This window comes from Acartia tonsa, chromosome 8, assembly GCF_053477335.1.
Source record: "Acartia tonsa isolate MP-2025a chromosome 8, ASM5347733v1, whole genome shotgun sequence".
In the NCBI taxonomy this organism is placed as follows: Eukaryota; Metazoa; Arthropoda; class Copepoda; order Calanoida; family Acartiidae; genus Acartia; species Acartia tonsa.
The window spans coordinates 6,914,568-6,926,572 of record NC_137267.1 but is presented as its reverse complement, the minus strand read 5'-3'; the positions used below and the strand labels follow the sequence as shown (position 1 = coordinate 6,926,572).

At 33.1% G+C, this 12,005-nt stretch overlaps 1 protein-coding gene across 4 annotated transcripts in view; it reads right to left on the bottom strand.

Moving 5' to 3' along the window:
• Positions 1–12,005, bottom strand: part of Cul5 (cullin 5) — a 30,500-nt gene that overhangs the window by 520 nt on the left and 17,975 nt on the right. The window contains exons 14-27 of one of the 4 annotated variants that reach the window (XR_013881654.1): positions 11,782–11,895; positions 11,255–11,350; positions 10,264–10,344; positions 8,777–8,862; positions 8,071–8,125; positions 7,279–7,362; positions 6,768–6,856; positions 5,784–5,852; positions 5,063–5,171; positions 3,367–3,496; positions 2,825–2,961; positions 2,051–2,107; positions 963–1,299; positions 159–214 (exon numbers count right to left, since the gene is read on the bottom strand). Coding sequence is in view for 1 of the 4 variants with exons in the window: in XM_080168892.1 (XP_080025018.1) it covers positions 1,219–1,299; positions 2,051–2,107; positions 2,825–2,961; positions 3,367–3,496; positions 5,063–5,171; positions 5,784–5,852; positions 6,768–6,856; positions 7,279–7,362; positions 8,071–8,125; positions 8,777–8,862; positions 10,264–10,344; positions 11,255–11,350; positions 11,782–11,895 (1,188 nt within the window). In the remaining 3 variants the exon portion in view is untranslated. Of the gene's footprint in view, positions 1–158; positions 1,300–2,050; positions 2,108–2,824; positions 2,962–3,366; positions 3,497–5,062; positions 5,172–5,783; positions 5,853–6,767; positions 6,857–7,278; positions 7,363–8,070; positions 8,126–8,776; positions 8,863–10,263; positions 10,345–11,254; positions 11,351–11,781; positions 11,896–12,005 lie in introns of those variants that run through there. The other 3 variants (XR_013881655.1, XR_013881653.1, XM_080168892.1) reach the window with 3 other exon arrangements.

Here is a 12,005-nt window from a genome sequence, read left to right as displayed (position 1 = left end):
AAAACTTATCTTTAGATCTATAGATTAAGAACTTTGACAAAAATTGTGACATATGCCCCAACCCCCTTGAATCGTTGTACAAATACACATAGCTAGCCATAACAACAACGCAGTACAGACTACATATACATATTTACTAAACATTAGCAGAAAATTACGAGTTTATCATGAATATCACATTTAATTGATAATTATAAAATACTGGTAAGATTTTCTTACATGACAATTTCATTTTTTTCAACATCATAATTTAGTTAGTTTTCTAGTCTATGATAATTTGGACTCATATAAACTAAGAATGATGCTAAAGGTGTAGTTGCACGAAGTGCATTTAAACTGGAATTTAGTGAACCGTACAGTTTTTTTCTGTTCAATAGTTTAAACTACATCTAGGTATAGGATAATATTTGAAAGAATCTCAATTATCTACCAGGTAGTTTTAAAAATATCAAAACTTGAAGATCCTAAATTTTGGATATATGAAACATAAATGGCTGTACTGTTTAGGTGGTTCCTAATTGATTGCTATTTATTGAAATAAAGAATTATATTACCTAATATGTTAGGTAGATGGTATTCTTGTAACTTATGCTAGCATTCAAAATTGTAAAATGCACTTCATGCAACTATCCATTTCTTTTTAGGGGAGGGGGATGGTTAACCCCCCCCCCCCTTTTCAAGAATGGGAGGGTGAATTACTACATAAACATGAGAAAAATGAGAAAATTAGAACTTGAGCATAATAACCCAACACAAATGTAATTTTCACCAGTTTAAGTTTCAGATGAGAAAACAACCACCTATAGAATAAAATAAGGTAACTTTAAAATAGACTTATAACCATCTAAGAAAGCTGTAATCTATCGTAGAAGACAACTACACAAAATTTCTTTATAACACACTCCCTTTTCGCTTATATCTTTGGGTAAAAAAGTTTCAAGCATTTTATCATTGAAAAAAACCTAATTCAAATAGAACTAAATTCTGGTTTGCCGTTTGAATTGAATTCCTTATTAATTACAGTTTAAAATATAAAACAAGTTTACAAAATGGTCAAATAAGAAAATAAGATTAAATAATATATGATTTATACTTGGTTAAATTCATTGTATATTGACTTGATCAGCTGATCAGCTAAGTAGCTGAGAACATCTCTCTTCTTCTTTATTTGTTGATTGATTGATTGAAATTTAACCCTTCAGAGTTGACAAGGATGAATTATGCAATGTAAATGAATGTGTTAATGTCTGTTTCATCTCTCTTCATGTATTTGTTCTCTATCAGCCACTCTATTTGCTCCTGAAAATGAAAACAAAATAATAAAGAATATTTCAATAAAAGGGGGGGGGGGGTGACTCGTGCCTCGGCATACCAGCAATTTTATTGTGGGTGCTACTCCCTTAGTTTTAGAGATAATTGGGTAAAAATCTTTTTGATTGTATCACTATTTACACCAAGCTAGGGTATCTTTAAAATCCAGCAGTTAACCGCAATTTTCCGCCGCCGCCAAAAAAAAATTTCCCCCTACAAGCAACTCCGCGGAAAACGACGGTGGACGGCGGTAGAGGCGGTCACGCTGCAGTTTTTTTTGAAAGATACCAAAACTTAGGGTAATTAGTGACACAATCAAAAAGATTTCACCTAATTATCTCTAAAACTAAGGGAATAACACCCAAAATAAAATGGCTGGTATTTCGTGGCACGAGTCCCACTCACTTCACCCCCCCCCCCCCCCTTTAAACGCTTATATATATTCTTGTTAATACAACAGTTCAAAATTTTTGTACAATTAAAAGTTAAAAATGTGCTACTTAAGACGATGTACTAAAAATTAAAATAAAACTTCTGTAGATTTAAGTTATTGGTTGAAAAGTTTAGTCACTACTAGTTGGTACATACTAATCAAGATTAAATAAAAGCGGAAAAAGTTTAATTAACAGTCGTGATATAAATATATATTTTTTTATGTATATGTGCAACCAAAACAAATGTACAATGGGGAAATATATAGGTATCATCTTAGCTTCTTTAAAAAATTAGCATTTTTTACCTTAATCAACTTTTTGCTGGGCAGAAACATATTCTTCAAAATATCCACTAATTCAGTCTGAAAGATATAAAAAAAATTATTTCAAATTATTTTTCAGTATGGCTTCGAAACCAATTTAATATTCGCTGGATTAGAATCGGTTTACAGTTAAACTGAAAAATCATGTATAATATCGTATTACAGACAATTTTTACAATATTTTCACCAGTTTCGGACCCTCGGGGGGGTAACAAAATAGGTTTTAAAATCTTTCATTTTAATATACGATGCTATAGATAAATTTGCTTAACCGTAAAAACATTTCATTACAAAACGTATGGAATACTACACTATTTTCTAGCCATCCTACAGTTGTATCTCTATACTGTAGTCCTTAGAAGTATTATGAAAAACTAGGGATGGCAATCCGTCAAATTTTTGGACCGGATTCGGATTCTTACAAGAATCCGTCAACAAAAATGGCGGATTCCGGATACGGGTTCCGGATTCTAGCAATATTTAAAAGGGCTTTTTTTTAAATTAAGTGCTACATATGAAAAAATTAATGTTCTTGGTGTTCTCTATAATTCACTTCCGAGAATCGAACCAGACTTTATATATAATGATGATAATTTTTGCCTTCAAAAAGCGGGAGTTGAAAGAAAAAAGACTCTAATTTTAGCCTACCAATTAAGAATCCGGAATCCGCTATTAAAAACGGATTCCGGATCCGGATTCCAAAATTGGGCGGATTACGGATCCGGATTGCCCACCCTAGTATTATGAAAAACAAACCTGAAGTTGAGCATTTGAGATGCACTTGCGCATTTTTAGAATCTTCCTGATGGCCTCCTGAGTTCTCAGAATTCTGAGCTGAATAATTCCTTCGTTCTCCTCTTCTCTAGCTTTCTCCGTGCTCAACTGTAATCGTCCTGCAATAGATTTGAAGTTAAAGTAAGAAATGCATACGGTTAGATATCCGGATATCCGGCCATTTCTATCTCGGGTCGGTTACCGGATATTGAAACTATCCGGACACCGGATATCCGGCTGATTTCTAATTCCGAATATCCGCCCGGATAACCGGTAATTTGCCGGATATCGAAGGTTGGCCAGATATCCGGCCGAAAACCGGATATCAGGATTTAGAACTAGAACCGGTTCTCAGCCAAACTAAAAAAAATACTGAAGCATGGCAACAAAAGTGGTTTTAATCTTATAATTTTTCATTTTAATATACACAGAAAGCTGTCTATAATACGATGTAATAAAGAACTATTAACGTATTTTAACGTTTATGGCCTAAACTCGAACCTGACAGTAAAACTATATTTTACCTATGAGATTAATCCTGCCCCGCTTCTGGGCCTTTCCATTCTTGATGAGACCAAACTCATGGTTGACCCAGAAGACCGTGTTCTCATCCCATTCCGAGTACTTGGTTCCCGCGGGGGAAAAATGTAATACCTGCAACAACAGTAATATGTTAACCACTAGCGGCTTCGCCCCTAGCCTCTAGAGGCTTTGTCCCAAGAGGGTTGATCAAACCAATTTTTCGTATTTTAGATTTAAAAGAAAAAAAGTGAGAAAAAAATTTTCTTTAGGCGGGGAATTTTTTTTTTTTGGGGGGGGGTTGTCGATCCCACTATTTTAATTTTAGTTTTAAAAAGAATTTTTTTTTCTTTTTTTTTGGGGGGGGGGGATTTTTCATTTTTTTGGGGGGTTGTGGGTGCTCCCCCCCCCCCAAGAAAATAGTTATAAACCTTCCCTGGACCTATGAGAGAGACAGACAAACTAACATTGTTCTACTTTGTATTATAGATAAGTAGCGCGGCAACAAAAATGTACTAGTTTTAGAAAAAATTAACAAGAGTAACAACGCAGAGACTGTAGAGTTTATGATGCCGAAAGGCTGACTTTAAACAAGGATGACAACATCCATAAAAGCGAAGCACTGAAACATAGGACAAACGGACAATAACACTTGTATAGTGTCAGAACTGAATAGTCAGAATATAAATTTGTATAAGAGTCAGAGCAAAATTGTAAGTAAATTGGTTGAAAAACTGTTTGATACAAGATAGTGTTTATGGACATACTAACATTTTTAAGACTTGATTATAGAGTTGCTTCGCTTATAACTTTATACTTTGTTGTCCCAGGAATCAATATACCAAAATTCAGATCAATCGGATGATTAGATCACATAAAATTTGTTTGTAAAAAAGTAAAAAAAATCAACATGTTTAAAGTGGACGTACGGACATTTTTGTAATGATTATAGAGTTGCTACACTTTCTAAATCGTACCTAATTACTAAAGGAATCATCGTGCAAAGTTTAAAATCGATAGGACAATTCTAACATGCCTAAATTAACGAAAAAAGCTATCTGTTACGGACGTACGGACGGACCGACCCTAATTATAGAAAAGCTTCGCTTTTAAAAATTAAAGATTTAATTTCTTTCATCCATGTCACTAAGGAAGAAGGGGACATTTGACTGTAAATTCCACTGGTAATCAACTTAATCTTATTCCTTATATTAAAAACTTTGGTTACTTTTATTGGATTTTCATTAATATTGGTTCCAAACTTTTCAACCAATAATTATTTCTCCTGAAGGGATAATTTTGTTTGTCATCATTGAAATGGGAATGTTTGTCAATTTTATGCCCACTGTAATATCCCTTAAGATCCCTGCATGGGCATGGTGGAGCCGGAGCTGGAGCCGTTATTTTCGTTAAAAACGGCTTCGGGTTAGCAAAAAAAGGGAGATTTTTAATTAATTATAATTTGGTAACTCTGTTTTATCGTGTGCAGTGCAAATGCCCCTTTTAAGTTTATCAAGTCCATTTTTATCAAAACCTGACATACTCAGGGATATAAAGGGATTAGACAATGGCCGATTATACACCAAATTACTTCTTTTGTAGATTACAATTAATGCAACGTATAAGAAAACGTTATTATAAAACTTTGGGGACTTGTGTAATAAACAGTCTAATGTCCCCTCCCTGCAGCCTGTGTCATACCTGTCTCTTTAGTTTGGGGAAGGCAACCAGTGACCAGAGTGTTTTCCTGAGCTCCGAATCTGGCAACTCTGTGGCCAGTCGCAGATTCTCCAGAGAGATTCGGTCCTCCCTACATTGATATTCTTCATTCTATTTGTAATCTTAACATTTTAACCATCGTACTGATAAAATAATAAAACAAAAAAAAAGAATAATGTATTAGGTAAGACTAAGTAGGCACAAATGTTTTTTTAAAGATTTAATTTTTTTCACAAATTAACCCAAGGAAACTTTACCCTGTCTTTGCTTCCTTTGTCTGTGAGTTAGTCTGTCCGTAACGCTTTTAGGGAATTGTGATTTTCTGCCATTTAAGATTTTTGTTGACAATTCCTTGTATCAACGAGCATCCAGTGTATAATCAACTTGGTCTGTCAGTCTATCGGCCAACCTTTAGACGACAGTTATAAAGTTTTCGTGATTTAAAAAAGAATTTTTAGTACCTCGGTATATTAAATTTCTTTATTATAACTGAATGTTAAATAACTGTATCTCCCCATCCCAACCGCCTTGTGCAACCTTTTTATTGGGTCATTGAAAATCAACCAATTGTGTTCCTTATATTAACACAGCCAAGTAGCAAAAAATAATTTAGAAGCAAACGAAAGGTATTTGAAAAAGGAAGGGAGGTAGTTGTCTGTATTTACATCTATACTATAGATCTGTTTAATGAACAATATCCTGCCTTCTTTTCTCCCAACAGTAGAGCACAGCCATCTGGAAGGTTGTAACTTCCAGGTCATACTTCCCAATTCTAAAATATAACATTTTCATATACCAGAAGAAAGACTTTAAAGTAGGGTTGGGCCGGATATCCAGTATGGCCGGATATCCGGCCATTTTCAATATCCGGACGGATTCCGGATATTGAAACTATCTGGATACCGGGTATTGAAACTATCTGAACACCGGATATTTAAACTATCCGGATACCAGATATCCGGCTGATACCGGCGTTGGCCATCTTTTCGGCATATCTGGCACTAGAAATCAGCCGGATATCCGGTATCCGGCCCAACCCTACTTTAAAGATACATTTTTTAAGAAATTAAAAGAAGCACAGCTATTCTATAACAAGGATAGTCCTTAACGTCTGTCCCACAAACTTAAAGTTACTTTTATACAGCTTGTATGCAGTGTATGGGTTCATAATTTTGTAAGTGTTCTATCTAATATCTATTATCCCATCTATTTATCTCATGGATTTAGGATATAATACGTAAATATTATGACAGGGAAAAAGGTAGGAGTAGGTTGCGCTAAAAATCCGTAAAGATTGTGAGTTAAAAACAGTAGTAGAACGATAAAAATTTATGTTAACTTAAATTTTTTTTATAGTTCTTTTCAATAAGAAATACACATATTTAGTGAATATTATCGTTTTACTACTATTTTTAGGCCTAAAAACTCACACCTTTAAGGATGTTTAGAGCATCCTACTCCTCCCTTTGTCGTCAATTAGGTTGTTAATATGGACCTCATTTAATGGTAAGTTCGTTCATCCAGTAGATAAGGTAAGCTAGTGGGGTATAGGGGTGATGTTGGTATCGTTATTGTAGCCAGCTGCAAATATTACCTTATCAGAATACATGAAAATCTGGTGCGACATCCAAGAAATAATTTATATATCTATTTATTTGTTTATCTATCTATCTGTCAATAAACTTACTTATTGGCGAATGTGAGAGTTCCATTTGACATGTGATGGTGCCATTGTAATTTTCTTCCACTGTGCTTAGACTTGTAAAATTCTTCAACCTACAAAATCAAAATTTTTAAGGCCTAGGCTAACAAAACTGGTAGTAATGATTTTTATTTTAATATTCGTGGAAAATTGTCTGAAATATGATGCTTTACATGATTTTCAGTAAGGCTGAAAATCGGTTCTAATCCATCGGATATCATTCAGTTTAGAAGCCGTACTTGAAAAAAATATAAAAAGGATGAAAATTCAACATCCATAATTAGCGAAGAACAAAAAATCATGGATGAGAATGCGGACAAGGAAATTAACATACTATCAATATCCCCCTTATCTTAAGCTTTTCTCAATAGAACATTAATCATTAGTTTCATAATGTGCCTTAATGTGGAGCTTGTTTTAAAGGCAACATGGTTATAAAACTTTGGTAACCATTGTAATTTACAGTCCAGTGTGTCCTCCCTCCCTAAATACATACCTCAGGTATAAAATCCTCCAATTCTCTTGGTAGACTGACAGGTACACGTTCACTACCACGGGCCCAGGCACCAATATTCAATATCTAGATACAGATGGATAGATAGATTAAAAATGGATAGATAGATAAATAGATTAGAAATGGATAGATAGATAGATTATAAATGGATAGATAGATAGATTAAAAATGAATAGATGGATAGATTATAAATGGATAGATAGATTATAAATGGATAGATAGATTATAAATGGATAGATAGATAGATAGATAGGTTAGAAATGGATAGATAGATTGATAGATTATAAATAGATTGATAGATTATAAATAGATAGATAGATTATAAATGGATAGATAGATTATAAATAGATAGATAAATAGATTACAAATAGATGGATAGATAGATTACAAACGAGTTTACTAGAGACATTTGGATAGATAGATATTTACGCCGTCCCGTCTCCAAAATTTGCTTTAAAAATGGATAAAAAACGGTCTTTTTGCACTGTGCAGTTGTTTGAAACTTTAAGTGTCATTGTCAAAATTTTTGCACGACAAAAAATATTGTGCATGGCTTTTTTGACCTATTTAAACCATAATTTGGTGGGAGTAAGAATTTTAACAACATTTTTATTTCGACGGGACGAAGCAATGGTTATATTAAGAACTTAATAAAAAAGCCTTACAAATTAAACAGGTGAATAAAAATCAAGCAAACCTGAACGTACACATAGATAGATAGATTGATCTGATCGGAAGGATAGAAAAAGGTGTTAAATGTTTAAATTTTGTTACCTTAATAGATAAAGAATCCGCAGGAATGTCCTTGTTATTCTGTTTTCTGTAATCTGTACAAAACAAAATATTTCCATCCGACCGAAAGACTTCTTAAAATAAAAAGACTAGGGTAAGTGGGTCCAATTATCGGATATTTTTCGTGTTTTTTTTTTAAGTAGTCTTCATTTCACATTTTATACTTTTTGTGACAATTGTAATAAGAAACAAATTTGCTTAAGTCAACGTTGTTATAATTCGACAGAATCATGGTCAAAAAGGATATTTTCCGAAGAAATTGCCTCTTGTCCTAGCTTGCTATGATACTGGAAAAATTTTTACAAAAATATCATTGATTTATATTTAAACACTTAACATTTTTTTCAATCAAATGTTGAAGCTTGTTATTGATGCGCTGCGAACGAGTTGTTCTTGTTGATTTGATATTAACATAAAATAAAAGCTTTGATATACAGAATGTAATGAAATAAGGAGAGCATAGGTAATTTTTTTATAATAAAGATAATACTTAATAATTGATTATCCTATTATAAACAGCCTTCCGCGAATATAAAATGTACAATTATAAGATAATAACCAGTTTTTTAGCCCCGAGATGCCGAACATGCTAGACATAGTTTTTTCGTAAGGCTGAAAACTGGTTCGAATCCACCGGATGCTAATCGGTTTCAAATGAATACGAGATAAGAATTTTTTTTGTTTTCCTTTGAATTCTGTGTTGAGATCTTCACTGACTTTTATATCTTGGAACATTCTGGACAGTTTATTTATAAAATCTGCAGGCATACCAACCTAAATATTATAATATTAATATTCTGGACAGTTTATTTATAAAATCTGCGGGCATACCAACCTAAATATTATAATATTAATATTCTAGATAGTTTATTTATAAAATCTGCAGGCATACCAACCTAAATATTATAATATTAATATTCTATATAGTTTACTTATAAAATCTGCAGGCATACCAACCTAAATATTATAATATTAATATTCTAGATAGGTAGGTAGTTTATTTATAAAATCTGCAGGCATACCAACCTAAATATTATAATATTAATATTCTAGATAGTTTATTTATAAAGTCTACAGGCATACCAACCTAAATATTATAATATTAATATTCTAGACAGTTTATTTATAAAATCTGCAGGCATACCAACCTAAATATTATAATATTAATGTTCTAGATAGTTTATTTATAAAATCTGCAGGCATACCAACCTAAATATTATAATATTAATATTCTAGATAGTTTATTTATAAAATCTGCAGGCATACCAACCTAAATATTATAATATTAATATTCTGGATAGTTTATATATAAAATCTGCAGGCATACCAACCTAAATATTATAATATTAATATTCTGGATAGTTTATATATAAAATCTGCAGGCATACCAACCTAAATATTATAATATTAATATTCTGGATAGTTTATTTATAAAATCTGCAGGCATACCAACCTAAATATCAAAATATTATATTCTAGATAGGTAGGTAGTTTATTTATAAAATCTGCAGGCATACCAACCTAAATATTATAATATTATATTCTAGATAGGTAGGTAGTTTATTTATAAAATCTGCAGGCATTCCAACCTAAATATTATAATATCAATATTCTAGATAGGTAGTTTAATTATAAAATCTAATACCTACCAAAATTGGCCTATTGTAGTTTTTAATTTTTTCTACACAAGAGGACACTATAACGTAAAATTAAGTAGTAAGTTATTTGTCTGGAGCTAATGATCTCAGAAATCGTTGTTTATAATTAGTTGTTCTTTTCAGAACAGCTTTATAAATATCATGGGTGGGTTTTAGGCGATTTTCCTGACCTCCCTCGCACCTCCCCTACAAGCTAGGGGGCAAGGCAACTAGTAATAAATCTATATAATAAAGTAAAAGGATATCTGTTTGTGAGTGTGTACAGAAGGTTCTCGCTAACCACTGAACCGATATGAGTCTCCTTTACAGGGTAGCTTTTCCTAGGTCATAGGAAGGTTTATAACTCTTTTAAGGGAGGGTACCACCAACCTCCCAAGAGAAATCTCCTCCAGAATACAATGACTTTTTTTTTATAAAACCACAATTGAAAATGGCGTTCGACTCGCCCACCCCTCCATCCTCAAATGTCACTAGAGTCCTCTAGGGGCATAGCCGCTGGTAAAGAAATAGAACATACCTCTCTCAACCACTCGACCATATTCTCTTCCTTCTCGCTATCTGCGCTGGTGTCAAGAATCAATCGTCGAGTTAAATGAGCCTAGAACAAAATCTGTTAAGTAAACCTTATACAAAAGTAACAGGATGTCTTATATGTCTGTATCGAGTGTTAGTTGTCAAGTTTAAGCAGACAACCAACCTGTTGTTTGATGCCAAAGTTTTCCTATAATAACATTAAAACAATAACCATTCAAAGATAACATATTCTAGTGTCGAACCATATTCAATTTTCATTCTTTTTTCTTGAGAAGATAATTCAAATAAACATAAAGATGAACAATCAAAGTATTGCAATATATTGTACTATTAAGAACAATCCAATCACATTATTGGTTAGGTAGAAAGTTCAATTAGGTCTATTTTTTTCAGTTCATCCTTATTGTAAATCAGCTATAAACTATTTAAAATTAGTAGTTGAAACGTTTAAACACTCAACTTAATGAATAAACCGATCAAAATTTACTTAAGTTCCCAAAGTTGTTAATTCAACGAATAAGAAAACGTTATTATAAGACTTTGGGAACTAGTGTAATAAACAGCCCATTGTCCCCTCTCTCTTTCTCTCTCTCTCTGTGTAATACATATTGTATGGGACCAACCTTATGATATCTCATGAACACATCTTTATTCTGTAAATATTTCATGACTAATAGAACATCCGGATATCCGGCCCAACCCTTACACCAACCTTATGATATCTCATAAACACATCTTTATTATGTACATATTTCAGGGCTTATATCCGGATATCCGTCCCAACCCTAGGACTAACCTTATGATAACACATGAACACAACTTTATTCTGTACATATTTCAGGACTAATAGAACATCCGGATATCCGGCCCAACCCTAGGACTAACCTTATGATATCTCATGAACACATCTTTATTCTGTACGTATTTCAGGACTAATAGAACATCCGGATATCCGGCCCAACCCTAGGACTAACCTTATGATATCTCATGAACACATCTTTATTCTGTACGTATTTCAGGACTAATAGAACATCTTTCAACTTGGACTCAACTTCATCACTGGTTAGTCTCTGAAAAATTATCAATTTTAGCATGGTTTTATAGATAGTTGCTACAGGGATAAAACAATGGACGAAATTTTTTTGTAAATATCCAATGTTGATACACAAAATTACCCTATCTATGGATTACAATAAATGGTTGAAACGTTCGGACACTTAACTTTATGAACCAACCATTCAAAAGTGGGGGGGGGGGGGGGAGGAGGGGGGCACAATGACATCTGAACTTAAACAGTAAGCAAAATGGTCTAAATATTGAGCTAGATTCTTGAAACTTTGTAGATAAGCCTATTCCTATAGGTAATATAGTAAATGGCAAAAAAATTCAGATTTTTTTATTTGAGGTTCTTGAAGTAGTTTCAGGCAATTATAAAGACCCCCCCTCCCCCTTCCTCCTTTAAGGGATGAGGGGTGGGGGCAACTAGAAGTGAACGAAGTACCTTAGAGAGAGGAGTTTTTCTGAGAAGCATATCACAGTAATTGGCAAGTAGTTCTGGACACTTGGACTCTGGCTGGCACTTGCTGTACACACCAGATTTACTTGGCAGGTCCATCTAAATGGGGATTAATGGACATTTAAATGGACTATTATGGATAGACAGATAGACTAAGATTAATATATTGATATTATATTCAGGCTGATTATCTTTTAGACAAGAGATTT